The sequence below is a fragment of the Patagioenas fasciata genome, chromosome 8 (genome assembly GCF_037038585.1).
Source record: "Patagioenas fasciata isolate bPatFas1 chromosome 8, bPatFas1.hap1, whole genome shotgun sequence".
NCBI classification, from domain to species: Eukaryota; Metazoa; Chordata; class Aves; order Columbiformes; family Columbidae; genus Patagioenas; species Patagioenas fasciata.
The window spans coordinates 38,270,166-38,292,106 of NC_092527.1; the positions used below are offsets into that span (position 1 = coordinate 38,270,166).

The following is a 21,941-nucleotide window of genomic DNA, read 5'->3' on the forward strand; positions in this document are numbered from 1 at the left end:
ATTCACATGCCAGATAACATTTCCTTCTAGATAAGCTTATTAAGATTTTTCCTGTCGTACCTTCCTGTAAGCAGTTCCGAGCTAAAGCTGGAAGTTTCTGTTAAGAGAACCGTCGTTCCAGGTCTGTGAATTGTGGAAGAGGAAATTTAGAAAGTGCGTGTGTGTGGCCGTCCTTGGGGTTACCAGAGGGAATTCTGCTCTACAACATCTGCTCCAAGGGCAGATTTTCAGCTTTGTGGATGGGAAGAATGCACAAGTTTAACTTGGCTTAAGCGTTTTCTTCTTGGTCAGAATTTCCTTTCCTTCTTTAACCTTCAACCCGTGTCCCAATCTACCATTAGAGCCGCTTTCTGCTGTTTTAGACCAGGACTGAGGAGTTTTTGCCTAATGAAGAACTGCTAAGCTTTTAGGTCAAATGTGTTCTGCATTAAAGGCATGAATAATCCCAGTGCTTTTAACAGGACCACATATGTTCATACGCACATGCTTATATGTTTGCATGGCCTGGGCCTTTTGGAAATCTTTTGAGTCTTCTTTACAGATAAGTATTTCAGTCTGGATAAATTCATTTGGCTTTGATGTCAAGTTATAAATTTTAAAACAGGCTCTACTTCATTTGTATTAAAAAAAAATAATTTAAAGAAATATTTTTTAGAAAATAAGCCCCCCAAATCTGGGAAAATGAAAATGATATGGAAGGAAATGGAACAAAAGGATAGTGAGAGATACTCTAAGGCAATCATTTTAGCTATCAAAGTGGATAGAAGAAAGTGAGCAAAGCTCCTAATTAAATGCTAATTGTCTGGTCTCATGTATGCTGCATAGTATAGTCAGAGTTTCAGATTACATGCTAATTATAATCAACAATTCTTCCGCTTTTCAGATCTCTTAAAAATACTTTTTTTTTTTCCCTTGACAGTCTTGCTCCTGCAGCATTGAGAAATTTTTGAGTAATTCCAGGGCTGTTTCTCAGTGTGAATCTTTTTACCCCTCCCACATACCAGTACGAGGGTTATCCTGTAACCTAACGCGGCTTTCGTGCAGGTACAGCCCGACTACTGAGTCAGCCAGTGCATCCAGCTCTCATCTGTTGCATTCGCTGCTTATAACCGCTGCCCTTTTCATGCTGCACAGACCAGAATAAGCAGTAATTATTAGCAGAAAATTCTGATGTAATCTTGCAGCTATTTGAGGGAGGAGTTGGAGGACATCGCTTAGTAAGTCTATCATATATATTTATAAAAGATAGTTATCTTACTTCAGGGGATATCCTGGGCATTTCTAATTTTGAATGTATAGAGATAACCTGAGCCTAAGATTTTGGAGATGATGTCTCGGAGGAGATACCCAGGAGAGGAGATCGTATCTAATTACGCTGGAAACTTCCAAGAGCAATGAGATGAAACAAACTGCGTTTAGTGAGCCATCTTATCCCTTTCTTTTTCCTAGTTGAAGTGTTTCCATCTGTGTTCTGCCTTTTTGACATCAGTAAATTCGTGTTGGATTGCGGTTGTAAAGCTGCTACCACCAAGAGGGATGATCCTACCGGGGAGCTCGAGGATGTCTCTGGGATCATAAAGCTGCCCCAAAAACATTGACCATGCACCTCACTGGTCTGCGTGTAGATAAATGAAATACAGAAAGGCAGTTACTGAAGTGATGCTGTGATCTGATATTTCATGCTTTCTCCTGCAACCTCATAGGTGGTTTGAGTTCATCGTTTCGGTTTTGGTTTTGCTTTCACTAGGAAGAAGCTTCTATCTGGTACCAGGAGGTTTTCCATCTCACCTGGCTCCCTATCTACTATTAAAAATACATGGTGCTAAGAATTTAAACATGACAAGCCTGCTATTATAGCATTATCTCCACTTAGACATTTTACTAATAATATCTCCCCCGTGCCAGGTACTGAGAGTTTGTGACTGTTCCTCTCCAGTGGTGGTTCAACAGAATACATAGACTTGTACAATTAGTGCTTGTACTCTCTGATGCTTTTTATTACAAAAAAAATATTTGAGCATTGTGAACTTACATTGCAACCTTTGAAACTTTTTTTTAAACAAAACAGATAAGAGATTATCTTTAGGGTTTGGGGTTTTTTAAAGAACAAACATTTTAGTGATGGTTTCTGTCTTCCTGAATTTTAGCACATACTTTTATCATAATATAAATGCTAGTGTGCCATTCATTAGAATTTATCTGTAATGGAAATGAAATTATACAAGTGATTTATTGAATTAACTCAAGAAAACAGAATACAACACAGCATTAGGACAAATTAATGATGTTTTTAATTTTTAAATTAAAGTGTCACTGAACAAAGTCTTTGCTTTTATTTGGGAGCAGGAAGGTGTGCTCTCTGTCTGTGTCTATATCAGATCACTACTGGGTGACCACAGATTGGAAAGAAATACTGGCTGTTTCTTCCAGTGTAATTAGGAGATTAGAAGTAGAGAAGCAGGAAAGATTTGCATTTTCATTAGAGTTCAGATTTGAGGTTCTTTGTAAATCTTCCTGCCTTAGGCTTTTCCTCTGAACCTAAAATGTGAAAGCAGCCCAGTAAGCCAGGCTGTTGTCTCACCCCTTGTCCAATGAGTACACAGGTATTTTATGTATCTTTTTATCTTAATTGATACCACAATAGTCTTTTTGAATGAAGGATTGTGTGATAAACACAAAGTTACTTCATTCCTCCACAGTTTATAAAATCTTTTTGTGTACATTAAAGAAAACTGGTATTAGCATTAGCAATTATTGGAAAGTGTTTTCTGTGATAACATGATAGAGGAAGGTTATTGGTGCTCTGGAAGCACTCTGAAACTTTCTTAATATTTTGGCCCCTGGGGCAGAATCTTCAGCAAATTGATAAAGCTGAAATTTTTCAGTCAAATGAATTTGCCTGAAATGTGTCACAGGTTCATCGTTGAAAGTTGATGAAAATCAATGCGCCTTCTGCTTTTAATACCTCGTAGAAGAGTATTGAGCAGAGCAGGAGTGACCCTCGTAAAAGAGAAGAGATTTCATTTACTTCTGCAAGAATAATTTCACAGCATGTATGTAACGGCTCTTTTTTTGTCTCTGTTGCAGAACTGGAATATGGCAACTCATATGAAATAGAATATATGGAGAAAATAGGCTCCTCTGTGCCTGTAAGTTCTCACTTCCATTTCCATTAATTTGCATTCCCCTGTCATAATAGACTATCCTGATAATGCCATCAGCCTCCCTACCCCTTAAATTAATTATCATGTGCCTGCAGCAGATTTGCAAAACCAGTTCCTTTAAGTTGGCGTAACTGGGGTAAATTGCATGTGCTTTATTGTCCTGTATCCTGTAGAGCTCGTTCCATCTTATTATTTGATTTTTAAGCTCGCGTCATAGTAGTTCTTTCTGGAGATTAAAAGCAAATCAGTATTTCCAGTGATGTCTACACAAGCTACTGAACTGTTTTAACAAACTAAGAGTAAAAGTTTTAAGAAGATGGAGGGAAACAGGGAGAATATAGAATGAATGTGAAATATGGAATGCAGCACTGTGTGTTATCAGCTATTCTGCCTTTCTTCTATTTAATCCGTGAATTAGATAGCTTGACTAGATTCAATGGGGGCCTGTCCACAGCAGAAGTTAGAAAAATCAGCATGTATGTTAAACTGATGAAAATAACATTGGTTTCAATGAATATTTTAGTAACACATTCAGTCAAGAGATGTCTCCTGCCTGACAGGACCAGAAATCTGATTAACCCCGAAATGGGAGAGGAAGAACCATTACAAAGACTGAACTGTTTAGGTTTTGTTCTTTAAAGGTTTATTCCTTAAAGGGATCATCCTAGTATCAATGTAGACTACAGCCATGTATTATTCGTTGTCTGTCAAGTCGTTTGGTCGCTTAAGGCTTCGGTGACCTGAATTAGCTTTAATGGAGAACGGCTAATTTGCTTAATGAGTCTTTCTTTTCCTGTCGCCAGCAGGATGATAACACCCCAAAGAAACAGTCTTTGTACCTAGTGTTTGATGCACAGCAAGAGAGCCCGGTCAAATCACCTCCCATCAGACTGTCCGACTCCACCACGCCGTGCTCAGGGTACGTCACTGCAAGCAAATCCGGCCATGGAAATGGGTATATGGAAAAGGGTTAACATCATAGCACGTACACTGGCAATTCTTCCTCCCTCTGCTTCTGTGTTGCCGAGTTGTTTGTTTAAAAATAGATTCCCATCTGTGTACACATATGATGTAGAGAATAGAGGGCAAAGATACAGAAATTTAGTAATGGGAAGGAATAAGGACATGTATTTCTCCTTTGTACTCTTTCTAAATAGTCACAGTGGCGACTGTTTCACTAGGCTGTGGTTTCCTACTTGCACTTTTTTTCATATACTAAAGTCATTTTCATGTCAATCTAGAAATCTCCTAACTGCAACTTTTCACTTGGCCTTTCCTAGATATCTGTTCCGAACAAAGAGTCTAGTTCATAAGAACAGGATGTGGGGGTTGTATTTACTTCCACAAATTTTGCTTGTTAAGGACATCTGTTCTTGTTAGTAAAAGTTGTTTGTTGGGAGAGATGCAGGTCACAATGAGAAAGGAGTAAAAGGCAAGTGAGAAATATTTAAGGAATGTGCATAACATTTCTGATGGAATTGGCTTTATTTAGATTACTCCGGTGCATTGCTTTGAAAGGATATTGCCAAGTGTTATGAGATATAATGATATAAAGCTGAGTTGAAACAATGCGTGGATATAAAAATATATACACATGAAAATAATGAAGAGGACTTGCTTAGTTGTTTAGCAGAAGCAGAATTGTAAGGGCTTTGTGCTCTACCCTGACAGCACGTTCACAATCTTTCTCCAGGTCAAGTTTTGAAGACCCTGAAGCCCAACAATCCTCTGGAATGAAAATACAACATCCAGCTTCCCGAGTCCTCACTGCCAGCCAGGAGGCACATTTACAGTCACCCGACAAGTCAAAGCAGAAAGACCTAGAACCCATGACCCTAGGAACAACTCCAGAGGCTATTGAGATAGTAAGTTATTTGTTATAAGAGTTTAGGAATAGTTTTCATGCAGAAAGTACTCTTGTCATTTAAGAGGTACCAAAGGTGTATCTCACAAGTAGAGTGAAACTTAACCTGATATTTAAAGATCTTAAAGGACCCAAATGAGGGAGGTAGGTTGATGGAACTGATGGAATTCAGAAGAATTTTCTGACAAGTTCTTGTGATCATTTATTCCAAGATGGCACTTTGAAGTGCTTTTATTCTCACACAGGCCTTTTTGGACTGTGCTTTGACCCAATATTTGAAGAAATATTTCTTATATCAAATGAAAAGGTTTTATATAAACATAGACCTGATTTATTGTATTGCATGTACTGGTGGGAAAGAACAGCTGCTCTTTCACATTTTCTATAAACTGTTAACTGTATCATTGATCTGATAAGGTAAAATTCACTTCTTTGATCATTAGGACTCATTCCAACTTTCAGTGAAACCATTTTCAGTGGCTTCTCTGGGTTGAATTTGAACTAGTGCCGAGCTCTTCCTTGCTTCCAGCCTGCACAGCATACAGAATCCAGAGCACTGGTTCCCAAATTCTTCAAGGTTCCCGCAAAGCCTCCACTTTTCCAGGCAAACCTGTTTCTTAATTGCCTACAGCACTAGCCATGCTAAGCTATATGACAACATATTTACGGAGCAATCAAAATATGAAGTGGCTCACTTAAAAACTATGCTTGATTTATATTAATGATGCTGTTGATACCATCTCACAAAATACTTTTTTACGAGCTTGGATATTTTTCTTAATGCAGGGAGTCCTGGGTACTCAAATGCCAGAGGTCTTGTTTTTGTCATTCTAATTCTGTCCACTCTCAGACTGTGGATTTTTCCTGATCATGTTGTAATTGTGAACATAACTTAGTTTATCCCCAGTAAGCAGCAAAAGACTTTGTAGAGGCTGGAAAAAGAGCCTTGCTGAGGTTCCCCTCAGTGTTGATGGTTTTCAAAGCTTTTAGACTGCCTTAGAGATGTCTGAACTGAACATAAGCTATTCTATGAACAAAACCTATGGTGATTGTTTGAAAACTATTGTTGAAGTATTGAGAGTGGGCTGTGGTCCCTGGTTTGAGACCTGTTGCTTTATGAGTCCTAAAGTTACTTACTTCATGTTAGTCTTAGAAAATTTACTCAGCTTTTAAATTGGGAAGGATTGTTCTTGATGTTTGTCTGTTACACCTATGAACCATGTATTCAAAAGTTATCTTCAGAGGGACATGAAATTAGTAGGAATCAAAGATTTGCAGATGCGTATGTTGCTTTTGGTGTCAACTATTGGGCAAAGTGTTAATTATTCTGCATCCTCCTTGCCCTTCAGACATCTCCTGAAGACTCCTTTGTCTCTGCTGATGCTCTTCTCAATAGGATATCTAAGAAAACCTCAATATGTGATCAGCCTGAATATCTAGATCCTGACTTAGCAGAAAAGAACCCACCAGTATTTGCTCAGAAACTTCAGGTATGTAGCAGAAATCCAAATGTCACTTTTAAGTTTGTCAATACACAGGCAGAAAGGGCTGGGGGTGGCTTGGGGGGAAGGTGGGAAAAAAGCAAAACAATGATTAGATTCTTTCAACAGTAACTTTGGCCTTTCAAGGACTTAAGGAACAAAGATATTTTCATTTAATTCATATAATGCATAATTTAAACTGAAATTTCATCAACACTTTCAGCTGTCCTATACCACTGATGTATATATTTTCCAGAAGTCTTTATAAGGCAAAGCTTTTAAGCTTAAACGCAGGACTTGGCGTATGAAGAGTTGTTGACACTTGGCCTTAGTAGGTCTGTATGTATAGATTCATTTTCAGAGATTTAGGCTCTAATTCTGCTGAACTGAAACTAGGCTTTGTTTTTCCGGTAATCGATCTAATGCAGAATTTGGTACGGCTTCTTCTAGGGTAAAAAAATTGATCTGCAGAGCACTTCTGCATGTCAGAACGTATTTTCTAGAACGTTTATGAAATTTTAAAGCAGCAAAGGTTGAATTGGGAGCAACAGCTGCCATAAATTCACATAAAAATGGAAGGACAGGAGTCTGTGGAAAACAGCTTTAGCTTTTGAAAATGTTTGCTTTACCCAAAGTGTTGTTCATACTCATGCCATGATAAAAATTGATTTTCTATACAGCCGCCTCAAGACTAACCAAAACCTGGAGTTTTATATCAATGAAAGGAATATGAGGTGTGTTTATCACCCAGGAATTATACATTAAAGTAGAACATTCTATTTTTTTAATGCATTAATTATTTTTTGCTCTGTTCTTAATACATATTTTTTCCTGTGGATTGCTCACAACCAAACACTTGCCAGGAGGAGTTAGAGTTTGCTGCAATGAGGATAGAAGCGCTGAAGTTAGCCAGGCAGATTGCCCTGTCTTCTTTCCGCTCCGAGGTACCCGTTCAGTGCCTGCCACGGGTGTGTGAGTGCACAGACTAAGAAACCGAGTGCTGCTTTGTGTCTAACAAGGTAACTCAGGCTCTCAGAGTGCGGTGCCAAGCCGGGCGCACCCCGTGTGACACCCAGCAGCATGCGGAGAGCCGTCCTGCCCACAGAACTGCTGCCACTTGCGCCGCTCGCAGAGCTCCGCTACGTCCACCTTAACAAAAGGCAAATTCGAAGGCGAGAAGTAGGCACGTACCTTTTGCAGGAGACACGTTCTGCAACCACGTGGCCATTTGTCTTCTGCCTGCAGCAGGATTTGTCCTAAAATCATAGAGTCATTTCAGTTGGAAGAGACCCTCAGGATCATCAAGTCCAACCATAACCTAACCTAACTCTAGCACTAACCCATGTCCCTAAGAACCTCGTCTAAATGCCTTTTAAACCCCTCCAGGGATGGTGACTCCACCACTGCCCTGGGCACCCTCTTCCAATGCCTGACAACCCCTTCTGGGAAGAATTTGTTCCTAATATCCAATCTAAACCTCCCTTGGTGCAACTTGAGGCTATTTGCTCTTGTCCTATCACTTGTTCCTTGGAAGAAGAGACCAACCCCCTCCATGCTCCAAGCTCCTTTCAGGCAGTTCAGAGATCAGAAGGTCTCCCCTCAGCTCCTGTTCTCCAGGCTGAACCCCCCAGACCCTCAACTGCTCCTCATAAGACTTGTGCACTTGAAGACTGACAATTCAGTCGTCAGTGCAATCAAGAAGACATTTAACATAGAGAGTTTCTTTTACTTGGGAGAAGAGACCAACCCCCTCCATGCCCCAACCTCCTTTCAGGCAGTTGCAGAGAGCAAGAAGGTCTCTCCTCAGCCTCCTTTTCTCCAGGCTAAGCAGCTAAAATGTTTGATGGCAAAAGAGTACTAAATCTACTTCTTGTAAAAATGCTACAGATTTTGACTGTAGGGACATTTTGCCTTTTGTTGGTATTTTCAGCTTGAAATCAGACACCTTGACCCTCAGGGTTTAGAAGTGAGAAATTCAATCAACCCTGCCTTAGGCATCTGAAGAAAGTGACTACAACAGGTTTGGAAGGACTGTAGAGCTCCCAGTGAAGAAAGGCCTCCCAACGCACAATGTGTGTTTATTCAGGAAGATCTAAACCTTTTTGGTTTTTATTATTGCTACTTGTCATACCGCCTGGTGCCTCCTCAGAGCGATGCTTTGCGCTGCTCTAGGGATGCATGTGGTCCTCACTGTGTTTGGAATGGGATGAAGAGCTTGCTCTGATGTGCTGAGCAGTTATTTAGCCAGTTGCACAGCTGGTTGATGATGCCCTGCGTGGTGCTCTTAACAAACAAGTCAAACCAGAAATGTTAGTGGCTTTCTTGGGAGGTGATATGAGCTGAGTGGGATGTTGATGGGATGGCTGTTGCCGTGAGACATTTTATTCCAAATGAGCAGAATGTGCTTCTGACATGTCCCTCTCCAGTGACTTTTCTTATACTATATTAATAGATGAGTGGGAAGTCTTTAGCCTGGTCCTATACCATCTTGAGTTCATTGCATCATAGCATTTGTGCTGGTTATAGGGTAGAATTTCTTGGTGCTTTAAATGTCAGTCTTAAAGTAGCTAGTTCATAAAAGCATAGGTGGTGGGTTTTTTTAAGATTAACTGTATTTTATGAAAAAAGAATCATTATATTTGATTTATTTTGCTTACTTTAAGTAGCCCATGAGCCAGCTGTTTCCATGGTGCACGTACACTTACCAAAATAAACTCATTCCTCACGTATTTATGGGTGCTTTTAGGAATGTGGCTATCATCTTTTATTGAATGTCATTGACTTCATGAGAAACCTTGTAATTAGGAACACAAAGGACAAAGGAGGGTAAAATAAATACCATTTTCCTGTTCGAGTCCTAGCATGTGTGTGTCCCCTTGCTCTGGAGTAGTGGGTGTCAGGAGAGGGTGAGGTGGGATCCTCTCCAGATCCTCTCCTATTCTCTCTCTGCCTTCTTGTCCTCCCAGCTCTCTGCTGTCACACACAGCTGTCGGCATATTCAGCACCAGCAAACACTTGAGGTGAAACACGTAATAATACCTAGATACTCTTCATAGGTTATCCAAAAAACTCCTGTTACATATCTGTATTTTTGCTACCAGCCAGCAGTTCAGAAACTCACAAATTGTACCATTTTAGACTGAAAATAATAGGTTTGTATGTTTGGGAATTCTTGTGTGTTACTCAGGGAAGTTTCTGAGCTGCAAAAGTGTTATAGTATGTATTTGATTATGTGGAGTTATATTTTAAAGATGCTTTTTAACGTTGTTACAGCATCTTCTATTGTCTAGAACAAGTTTATGAACTCCTTAAACTTTGGAAAAGGGGAATGGATGTCATGTGACTGTGTAGAAAATGCCATTAATCTGTGTAACAAAGACAGCCAAAACGAGAAGCAGAGACGAGGAGAGAAAAATAAGCAGAACTCCACCCTCTGACAGAGAATCGGTGGCATTTTGACGTTCACAAAGCCCCAAGTCATATGAATGGTTTCAGCTGAATGCTGTGGGTGTCATTTTAGGCTGGGAAGGACTCTTGTCCTTGTGTAACTTTATTATTTCAGTGGGAGGTTGTAATGTTAAATTAGCCTATGATGACAACCCTCGTGACCTACGGAGACTGATGGCCTGGATTAAATATAATAGGATCCAGCAGATGACTGCAATGACTTAAATTTGGATGTTACTGACAGAATTCCCTTCTGGTTGTCTGGCCTCAGTTTTTTTCTTAATGTTGAATAATTACATTTAACGTTTGCTAAGCCATTACAGAATGGATAACAAGAATAGGATGCTAAATGAAGGCACAGCAACTTGTTATGGCAAGTTAGCTCACCTAAAATAAAGATTAAATACAAGCATTTTCTGCTAATACTAGGAATGAGAATAGGACTGTTCTCGGATAGAGGGGAGTTATTTTGCCACTCCCAAACCAAAGTCATGAACTTCAACAACAGCAGCACTATTTGTCTATTTTTACATTGCCAGAGATTTCTGTCTTCCAGCATTGAGATGAATTAATAATTCTTTATTAAACAGTCTCTGTTAGAATGTCCTGTGGCCATTTTTTAATAGGTACAACGTGAACAGAAAGGGTTTGTGTTCATCACCCTACAGACGCTGAGATGATGTAGAGTTTGGTGTTGAAATAAGATCCAGGTAAAAGAAAGAAGCTGAAAGAGAAGGTCTGGGCACAGATGGGGTTGGTGCATCGTGGCTTTGGGGGGCTCTCCTGCTACTGAGGGAAGAATTTTTCCTTCAAACAGGGATACAATTTTTTCTAGCAAAACTTTACAACCAGAGAACTTATGCTTGAATTTTACTTGCTTCTCAATGTGTTTTTAAGCACAAATAGGTCATGTTTTGCCTCCATCGACCTGTCTGCACACACATCAATTAGTTACAAGAGTAGGTCATTTGATACGCATCCGAGCAGTATTTGATTGCTTCTAAAGGGCAAGCTGATTTTCAGCAGAGCTAAATACATACTCCTCTAAACAGTGTCATAAAAACTAGTTTCCATTTTCATTCCAGTGCCCTTTTCTCTTTTCTTTCACTTTGACCTTCTTGCAGTGAGATAACCTCCGCGGGTTAATCAATGTGCATTTATTCCCTTTCTGGTCAGATATCTGGTTTCTGTAAAAGATGCTGGGAAGAGAAGAAGTGCATTGGGCTCTCAAATATTTACACTACAATTGCCGTGACCTACATTTAGTAGTAATTCCCCTGTAGACTCTAATCTTTCTGTGCGAGGTTCAGTGACTTACAAATCCCTACACTTATTATTACGCCAATTAACTGCTTACCATCTCAGCCATTAGGCATTGAACTTAAAGCACTGACAGTTATTTTGGGTAATACCATCATTCTGTTGGTCAGGTTATAGTATTTTCTCACGATAGGAATATTTGGAGGCAGCGAATAACAGTTTGTGAATTGTAAAGCAGTTTGGAGCTGTGTAAAAGTGGCTTTTGAAATAAAACCACAGAGACTTGTAGTGATTTCTCCTCCCAAAGAGAGGACCCAGCAGCCCGGGTGGGACTCGTGTGAGATGTTTCCAGAGTCAGGACAATACTGGTTGGACCGTTACCACAAGTGTTTTTGTTCAATGGTTAAATTCCAAGAGTTTTTACAGTGGGTTTTGGAAATTTTAAGTTGTTTTACATGTCACTATTACTATTCTTTTCTACAATTTATTCAAATGCAAGCAAGAACTAGAAGAAACATATTAGTGATGGGTTGAGCATGATATAAAAAATACATAAGTATTTATTAAATGCTTTAAATGTTCTTTTTTCCTTAAAGATTTTCCTTATCCTTTCAGTTACTTTGACACATGTTTTTGTACAAGCTTAAGGAAATTTGTGTTTCTTTTGCTACAATTAATATTTTCCAGCCATCTCTTCATGAGATCCAGCAAATTAAGCTGCAGGAGACTTTTGAAATATGATACAGTTCAACATATTGATCTTCAGGATGACCTTTCTTTTGAGGACAGCTTTGATGATCTAATGACTCTTTGTTATCTCTCGGTTTTTCTTGCCCTGTGTTTAAGAAGGAACTAAAGTACTTTTTTTTGAAGTTAGGATACTGAGTTGAGCCAGCAGTACTTTCATTTATTGACTATTTCAGCTTTACTCAGGTCTGTGAACAGCACCATCGGTGTTGTATTTATGCATTAACATAAATGTCTGAGCTTGTGTCCCAGATGTATTTCTTTCCTACATAGTTGTTGTATTTTTGGAGATACTTTCAAGAATACAGGCTGTGTAATCTTGATAGATCTTGTGATGCTTTTTGCTCAGGTAGGAGAAGCCACTGGATCTGAAGTTGTATCTCCTACTTATGTTGGCATTGATCATTATTTTGTGTGCTCACGGTTAAACGTAGAGAAGGGATGGCCTGCTCCATAAATTCTAAAAGTAGTAATCTATTGTCTCCCATGTTTAAAAATGAACTAAAAGTACAGAGCAAATTAGTGAGATTCTCTTACATATTATAAATGTGCTTTGTCAGTACTGTTTAGCTTATTCTTGCTCTAATTAATTTTTCTTGCCTAGTCTTTTAATGTTGCTGGTGTGGTTTCTTCACATTGTGATATCCAGATCATCTAGTCCTGTGTTTATCTCGAGTGAGCGTTCTATGTAGTTTTTAATAAAGCTTCTTCAATAAGGTTGATGTGAGAACTCAGAAGAGATTGCAACAAAATTGACAGTGGATTTGGATCCGTCCTATTATTCTAGACCATGCAAGAACAACTGCGAGCAAATGAATGATTTATGGAACAGCATCTGACAAAATTTGCTTTATCTGTGTTGAAACAAGAGCACGTGGTGTTGAATTAATGAGGCCTATTTGTGTGCACATTGTGGGGAGGAGGACTGAACCTTGATTCAGACATTATCTACTCACTTTCCATGTTTTAAAATGCAGTTTTGACACCGGCTTAGCAAGCGACTTGTGAGTACAGAAACGGTGAGAGGGGGATTTCTGGGCATTTGTGTCCTCCCTGCTGGAGCCAACGTGTTTGAATATTCTGTACCACCTGAAGTATCTTCTTAGGTCACCGAAATTCAAGGAATTTCAGCCATACTCAGACACAAGAGTCTATGAAACTTCTTCTGGTGGGAGGATTTCATATAAAGAGAAAGGAAAATACTTGATAAGTTGAAGAGCAGGTCCCTGGGCAAGGCCAAACCCATCATCCCCACCGTGCTCCCTGAGCTGGGGCTGCCAGGGGTCCCTGGGCAATAAGGGGACCAGAGCAGGTCCTCAGCCCCTGATGTGGAGGTTCTTTGGCTCCGTCACCCAGAATTATCCTGAGGGTGATGTAGCCTGTGCTGGTGTAGTGTAGTTGTGAGGGTCCCATGGAGGGATTCCCCCTTCTCTGCTCTGGAGCCTGGAAACATCACAGAGCTCATAGAAATGCTTCTTACCATCAACTTGCTACCTGGTTCTGTTTCAATGAGGGTTTCAAAAAAGTAAACTTATTTTAATTTTTGGTGACCTTTTGATTCTCCAGCCTGTTTTAGCGCAGTGTTGTAAGGAAGCAGCGTTTGGTGATACCCACAGTGTCTGTATCGTTTGCCCCTCTCCTCCCCCTCCCCAGTATCCCTGGTTCCTTTGGCTGGTTCTGTGCGTATTTAACAGTGAAACATCGAAGCTCAGCCACAGGGATATGGTCACCTCCACCCCTAAAATTGTTTAGTGACCCCGCAGCAGCTGAGAAAACAGGTTTTTCAGGGGCAATACCCAGCCGAGCAGTAGGACATGCCTGTTGGCTGATGACGAGATGCAAAATGTAGGCAGGGGACACAAGGACATATAGGGGGACATACAGCTGTGGTGGCGCTTCTGCTGCAGAGGCACCTGCTCTCAGGGTTGCTACAGGTGGTGTCTAAAAATATGGTGGGTTTTTTTTGTTTAGCACCTTCCTAACTGTCTTTTATGAACTCGTTGTTTTTAACGCACTGTAACTTGAATTGTTTGTGCCTCGAGTGTTGTTTGCAAGACGTTGCATCCCGGTGTCACAAACCTCTTTTTTGCTCCATTCTTCAATTCACGTGCTGCTCTCCTCCCGAGTTAATCTGGGCTGCTGACACGAGCAAAATTGGCAGCTACAAGTAAAACCTCGTTTAACTTACTAATCGCATGCTAAATGCCAGTGGGGCAGCAACATCACCTGTGTATTCTATGATTCTGTATGATAGTCACAGTTGTTATGAAATATCATTTATGACAGATACTGGCAGGTCAGACCTAAGAAAGTGAGCTGTCCCTTTGCTTCTGGTTTCTTGATCTATTTTTATGGAAGCAAAATCCCCTGTAACAAGGTCTCTGCCCCAAATTCTGACTTTTTCTGCTGATGTGCATTTCTTGTGAATAATTTTGATGAAATTTCTGCATCAGAAAGTGGTGAATCTTTTAATATAGGAACCTAAAATATTGATGGCAAAGTGCTGTCTTCATTTTCTCTCTATAAGGGTAATATGGCTCTCTTAGTGCTTATTGTGGATCTTAAATGTGTATTTTATGATAGTTAAACTCGGTTCCTTGTCACTGTTATTGCTGTTATAATTTAGCAGTGCACGGGATTCTAGTCCTAGCTCAGGACCCTGGTGCCTAGCACTACACCCAGAAAACATCTGAGCCTCACACGTATTTAATGGTTCATTTCTTTGTATTTAAAAAAAAAATAAACACACAGAGAGAACCTGCTATCCCAGCAGATGTGTCCATCTCTAAAAGTGCACTGTACTCCCGGATCGGCGCCTCGGACGCAGAGACCACCACGGCTCTTCTTTACCCCCAGCAAGACTTGGACTCTGCGCTACGACTCGCCAGAGCAGAGGTAATTTCCTTCAGAATTTGGAAAAGGAAATATGTACCCCTTGTGGTCTCCTTCCTGCCTGTTTTCTCCCAAATGATTCATATTACGAACTCTTGTTCTGTTGTTGAAACTATTCTCAACTGTGCTAAAGCCGCGCTAGAGGCTACCAAGGCAAAAGGTGCCGCACTGTGAGTTTTGCTTCTTTGACACAAGTGAAAAGCAGACATTATATGAAAATAAATCTTCATTGTTTTTACCTCAAGTGCACTCTGTGCATCTTGACATAGCTATGTAATTCTATAAAAACTGCAAGATGCTACAAATAGGAAAAAAAATATGTATTTTACAAAATTACATCTAAGATTAGTCTGGCTAAGATAAAATGGGCACAATCTAGGGTTAGAATATTCCCAGCTTTATGATAGATTGTTTGAATGAAAGGACCACAACGGAGCACAGTCCTTTGGGTATAAAATCTCCTAAACAGGTAGCCCTAGATAAGTGTGTAGAAGCCGTGGAACCTCCTTAGAGCACAAACCATGGGACCATGTACAGAGATATTTCAGGTTTGGCACCAGGTCAAATCAGACACAGCCTAGTGTAATATGTTATTTCTTGAAAAGTGTCATTTTTGTAATCAGGAATGAAATGTCAGACAACAACACTGCGTTTACTTTCCTAAGTTAGTTTATCAAAACTGGATTTCACATCTGAACTTCTTTAATTGCACCTCACACTCTGAAAGAGAAGAAAATCACTGGGGATGCTTAAATTTGAAACCATTATGCATTCGAAAACTATACCTCTGTTAATTTGAATTTGATATTAAATAAAATATGGTACACTTATTTAATTTCCTCTTAAATGGATCACTCAGTTTAATTTCTTTTTTATTTTTCTTTTACTTTCTTTATTTGAGATTGTGGCCAAGGAAAGAGAAGTGTCTGAGTGGAAAGAGAAATATGAAGAAAGCAGAAGGGAAGTGATGGAAATGAGGTGGGTTATTAACATGCCACTGATCACACTGACAGAGCATGGATACTATGCAGAGTACCATGGCTGCACAGCTGGTTTTGTTAGCTGAATTCGTTTAGTTATTTTAACTGCAGGCTTTGGATTAATCCTAAATTGATATTTTGACATTTTTCTGCATGGTAAGCACCGCTGTAGAGCGTAATCATTGAAAACTTCTATGTCACTAATTCATTTACATCCTTAAAATACTGAGATAAGGGGTCTTAACCTAGGTGAATGGAAGGGAAGAATTTCCCCCAGTTTGTGCTGTGAATTCTGCCGTGGCTTGCACAGTGGCATTTCTGGCAGAGATGTGCATGTGCCAGTTTAACATTCATTCTCCACAAAGAGTTTTGCCAGCAGAAGAAAGAATGTGAAGTTTTGCAGATAGGTGTGAATAGTAGAGGCTTCCTCCAGGAGATTGTTCAAACAAGTTTCTTTAAAAATAGAAAACAATCCCCCATTTGTCAGTAGGAAAACATTTCTTGCAAGGGAACCACTCTGGCATCTGAGTGTTGACTTTCAAAGAGATTCTATACCGTTTTCTATGAACTTCAGTCATTACACACACTAAGCTTGATTCCAGTTATCAATTTGGATTTTGCTGCTCCATTTGAGAGCTGATAGAAGGAACCTGAGCTTTTATGTTTCTTCTAGGTGTATCTGTTGTTCTAATATATTCTGTTACATTAAATATCTGTATTTGGGAACATAACTGGTTTGACCTTCCTTCCTAGACCAGGTCCTGCCACACACAACGGTGACAACAAAGTACTTTTCAAAGAATCGCTATTTTATTCTCCCATTTAGTCAGTTGGAAGTTTCAACCTTTCTGTTTTTCACATTGGTAATACCATAAGAACAACATACCAGTGAGCTTGACCTGTTCATCGATCTGAATCTGAGAGAGTCATCAATTGTAAAAAATAGTGTATAAAAAGTATTTCATGGAGTCTTTAAAGCCTGTTATTTTCCACTTTCAAACAGACAGACCCCCACCTCTTAACTCATAAATGAAAGTGTAAGATTATTTTAGCACCCTACTTCTAAGCAATTTCTGCGATGGCTTCTGAGACTGCATTTTCTTCAAAAGCACTTCTGTTCTAGCATCAGCTTCTTCCCAAAATTAAATGTCTTTGTGGTTTTAAGCTAAAGCCAATGAGCTTTATCAGGTCATGACTTGCAGATGCAATTCCTGCTCATATCCAGGAAAACTATACTTGGGGAATAGGGGAAAAAGGGAACTGCGGTGCAGAGCTCAGCAAACACTGGCAAGGATGATGGAGTCTCACGTGGCAAATTGGAATAGCGGCAGCGCAGGGATTTGAGCCAAAGCATCTGAAGAGAAGCATCTGCAAAAGGCAAGGGCAGCCGCTTTATTTCTTTAGATTGAAAAAAAAGAGTCTCCCAGTGCCCAGCTGAGTTCTTTCACCTCTCTTGCACTTTGCTTAGGAAAGAAAACAAAACCTGGGCACAGCACTCAAATGCATAATGGGGCAAAACAGAGAGGAGATGCTGCAAGTAGTCAAACCGAGGAAGGAAAACAAGGGATGAGCAAAATTAGGAATTGTGTAAGGAATGTCTCAGCATTCAGCACATGCTCAAGTGTGGAATTTGGTCTGTTCTTTAGAAACTGCCTGGGTGCAGATGGGCACTGGCAGAGGTTGCTTATTCCTTAATGAAAGGAGAACAGGGGGTGACACAGAGCAGCTGGCACACTGGAAATCTGTACCATCGTCTTCCTCATAGTGATTTGCTGTGTGTTTACACCCTCAATAAAATTTAATTTGAACCAAAAACCATATTACCTAAGCCGAATTTCCCCCAAGCACATCCCTAGGACACACAGGAGGAAAAACAATCTGACTACTGTTGTCACAAAACGATAAAATATGCACATGTGCACAACGAAAAATTTCTCTTGCAAGATTGAATGTTGAAACAGTCCTTGTGTGGTAAATTAGAGAGCCAGCTATTAGATATGATGTAATGATCAGCAAGGAGTGAAGGGGTTATCTCGAGTTGCAGGTTCAAAAGTATCACTTTCCACAGACAGAGAAGCAATGCTCCTTTGCCTAAGTCCTGCACGCTCTGCCTGGAATATCCTGAGTTCAGCTTAGTTTCCAGAAAAACATCAGGCTGGAGGGACCTGGTGAGCTGTACCATAATCCAAGGGTACAAGAGAGGCAGGCAAGAAATATTTAAATATGGTTATTTGGAGGTGTGATGATGCCTCAGTAAGGGAAGTCAAGCAAATGACCTCTGAGATCCTTTGTAGCCCTGGATTTTGGTGTTTTCATGACTTATGAAATTGCAGGAAGTCAATACATAGGCTGAATATCTAAAATATGAGAAGTTAAGCCTATGCAGCATGTCATGCTAGGGTTAAGATGTTTCATCACAGAGGGGAAAGATGTGACCAGCATCCTCTGGTTCTCCAGCCATAGTGACCATTATTTAGGCTGCTGGACTGAAAGAGACCTCTGAAACAAGACTTCACTTTACCTTGCTTTCCAAATTGAATATTATTGAAACGAACGTGCCATTGCAGCATCTGCTTCTACTGATCAGCTGCCATGTGATTCATAACACTGGATGATGGAGAGACTGTGGAACCTACTTTAACTAGCAACCTGTTCCAGGTGAAGATGTCCCTGCTCGTTGCAGGGAGGTATGACTAGATGAACTTTGAAGGTCCCTTCCAACCCAAACTAGTCTATGATGATTAGTCTAAGCTGCTACAAATAAGAAACAATGTTACTTCACTGTGCTACCAACTTTCATGGTGCAACCTGGGCTGGGAAATGCTGTGGTGTTGTAACAGTGTTTAATGTTGTGTTTGTTGCCCCAAGTCCTTGGCTTCATTTTCTAGGATGATAAAACTTCCTAAAGGTGCCTGATGTTACAAGGACATGACATGGCTTTAAAATCCTTATAGCTTACAGCAGGCTTTTGAAGTAATCTTCTTTGGACATGAAACCAATCCCTTCCTTTTAGGGGAAAATCATTGCAGTTGTCTTTGCTCTCAAAAGTGTCATTTGTGGTTAAAAAAAAAAGAGATCCAATTAAAACAACAGGACCGACAGCGGGGAAAGCAGCATTGGAGCAGATGCCGGTGGAGGCAGCGGGGAGATGTGCAGAACCAGGCTCTGGTCCCAGTCACCAAAACAGGGGTTTTTAGTTAGTTTTTTCCTTACTGACTTTTGTCTCAGGGTTGCCCCACATCTCTTCTGTAACCTCACCGGCTGCAGTGGAATTATCTGAAAACAGCAAGTGCAAGCGAGCTAAGACTTCAAAGGAGACCTATTCAAACACCAGTGGGCTATTTTGAATATCCACTTCAGATGAAGCGTGGGGTAACTTTGTTTTTCATAGACAGTCCTACGCGGCTCATGAATCAAAGCACAGATCAAGCTAGTCTCATTTCATTAGCTTTATTTGGCTCTGGAAAGCGATGGATCATCTTTCTAAATCACATTTAATCTGCTTATTTTGGCTAACCTCTTTTCAAGAAGGAAACTCAAAGCCTACTGTGAGTATATGAAACAACATAGTCTTAAAAGTAACGTTTTGCTGCCTCTGTTTCAAAAACAGCTTTGGGAAACAGGACACGATGGACTTTGTGTGCTACATCATTGCGTATTTTTGTCTTGTTCTCTTAAGTGCTAATGGATCATTTTGTCACATTTGGAGAGTGGAAAATTAGATATATTTTGGATGAGGGCCAACTACGCTCCTGTTAGGTTTACTTGCAACCAATTATAACTTCACTTAAGGTTTACATTAAAAATAAGCAAAAACAAACATGGAGAAGAGAGGAGAAAGAAATGGAAAAATCAGACATTTTGTAACTCTCGAATTAAACCAATGTGCTTATGTTGACAGTTAAATCATGATTGGTAAAGTACTTTGGACATGTTTCAAAAAACAGAATGTGTTTGAAAGCAATCCCTCTTCCCTCCTCCCACCTATATTGATTTATATGGAGAATTAAAAACCAGGTGCAATGTTTGAACTGTCAGTTTTATTTATTACTCGGGTATTAAGGAACATATAAAAATGTGAAGGGGTTCTTTCCGTATTCCAGTTACTGTGTAGCATTATTTTCTAAGTAAGCATTAGCAATTACGCTGTTTGCCAAAAGCATTTCTTCTTCTTTTTTTTTTTTTTCCCTCTTATAGGAAAATAGTTTCAGAATACGAGAAGACGATCGCTCAGATGATAGGTAGGTGTTTTCTACTCTGAAAGATGCTGTCCTCCGCTCTTGATGTTCTGAAGAGAGCGATAGAAACGTGGTCAGAGTTTGTGGGCTTCATTTGGATGCTTGCGGCATCTGCTGCTGCTGGGAACTGGGAATGCAGCTGAGGACCCCGTGTGTGCTGCCGGGCTGGGATGAAAAGCCAGGGCTTCGTTGTTCAGAAAACAGCCCCTGAGGCAGTCCAGGTAATACAGAAAGGTCAGGGGTTTTCTTCTGCATCAAAGCAAACTGTCCCATAGGAAACACGTTCAAGTGCTTTGCCTAGAATTCATGGGTATCTGCAGGAGAGATTTGCAGTGACCTAAAAACCCTTTAGTCATTCGCTCCCAACTGTTTGATGGGAGATACCAAACTTAGCTCTTTACAACAACAGGGATTATCTGTGCTAAGTGCATTGGGCAGACCAAAACCTAGATTAACTCCAATCCCAGCTGAGAGATTATGAGTAACCAGTCCACCTCACCAGTTATTTACTGACAGAGGCTTCTCCTTTAAGATCTAGATTATGACATGTTTTGCCTCACAATAATTAGAAAACGCCTTTGTTAACCACGTGCCCCACAAATTAAAAAAAGCTACATGTAGTAGAATTTCAAACCCCAAAGTTACAGGACTTGTGTGCTTCCTTGGCACTGGAGATCTGGCGCCTGGGCTGTGATTTTAAAGCCTCTTCATAAGATTTCCAAAGCTCTTTTTCTTAGTCTGGCTACAGAAAGCGCCGGCGGTTTATGCCACCGTGTTCTGCTTCAACTCAAGCTGTATCTCAGAAAGGTGAATGGCTGAGCAGGGTCATGGGTTCTCTATGGCCAAAATTTTGTAGAATAGAGCGGGATAGGATAGGATAGGGATAGGATAGGCATGGAATGGAATGGAATGGAATGGAATGGAATGGAATGGAATGGAATAGAATAGAATAGAATAGAATAGAATAGAATAGAATAGAATAGAATAGAATAGAATAGAATAGAATAGAATAGAATAGAATAGAATAGAATAGAATAGAATAGAATAGAATATTGGTTGGAAAAGACCTTTAAGATCATCAAGTCCAACCGTTAACCCAGCACTGCCACATCCGTAAAAAACTCATAAAGAAGCAGTGGCTGATGAGAAAGCAGGACTAAGCTCATCTGGACAAGCTCGAGTAAAGCAGTGGAGAACTATGAAACACTGTTAAAAGCCATGAGGAGTGGTCTAGGAGGTAAACCTGAGCTGTGAGATGCAAAAGAAAGGCTGGCCCGGCTAACAGAGTCCGTGAGCAGAAGGTGTTGTGAATCCAGGCTGTTTGCACTGTATTTATTGAAAAATAAAAAGAAAGAAATTATTCCTCTTACTCCCCCTGAGAGAAGTGGCACAGAGAGCACAGTGTGCCTGGAACACGACAGCCAGACCCGCATCTTTCTGACAGCTTTTTAATGGGGAAGGATTTTTATTACAGCTATCAGCATATATGATTTTGCCCCTTTTAAATTTGGCAGTCCCCTTATATATAGTCAGTATTGTGTGACCCCCAAATATTTCAGTTTAAGTTTTTTTGTTTTTCAATTAATGTTTGAGTTGTGTTTACACACATTTGTAGTGAATTTACTTATTTTTACCCCAAGAGAGTGAGGGGAATCAGTTCAATGTCCGGTGCTTTTGCTGCCTTCCTGCGTTTCTCAAATGTTGGGAGACACCCCAACTGCCTTTCAAGTGAAGGGAAAAATGGCCCTACAAATAAATGTTACTAGGCTAATAATAAATAAATAATAAGGTATATAATAATGAATAATATATAATAATAATATGCCTGGCTTCATTCTCTATGGTGTTATGCCTCCACTGCTTTTTGT

General features: G+C 40.0%; 1 protein-coding gene across 7 annotated transcripts in view; it reads left to right on the forward strand.

Annotated features, from left to right (window-relative positions):
• TACC2 (transforming acidic coiled-coil containing protein 2) overlaps window positions 1-21,941 on the forward strand; it is a 115,496-nt gene that overhangs the window by 84,734 nt on the left and 8,821 nt on the right. For 4 of the 7 annotated variants that reach the window (XM_071812214.1, XM_071812216.1, XM_065844044.2 and 1 more), the window contains 8 exons: window positions 3,088-3,149; window positions 3,968-4,083; window positions 4,858-5,029; window positions 6,378-6,518; window positions 7,373-7,453; window positions 14,715-14,858; window positions 15,757-15,833; window positions 20,033-20,076. In XM_071812214.1, the coding sequence (XP_071668315.1) occupies window positions 3,088-3,149; window positions 3,968-4,083; window positions 4,858-5,029; window positions 6,378-6,518; window positions 7,373-7,453; window positions 14,715-14,858; window positions 15,757-15,833; window positions 20,033-20,076 (837 nt within the window). The remainder of the gene's footprint in view (window positions 1-3,087; window positions 3,150-3,967; window positions 4,084-4,857; window positions 5,030-6,377; window positions 6,519-7,372; window positions 7,454-14,714; window positions 14,859-15,756; window positions 15,834-20,032; window positions 20,077-21,941) is intronic. The other 3 variants (XM_071812217.1, XM_071812218.1, XM_071812215.1) reach the window with 2 other exon arrangements.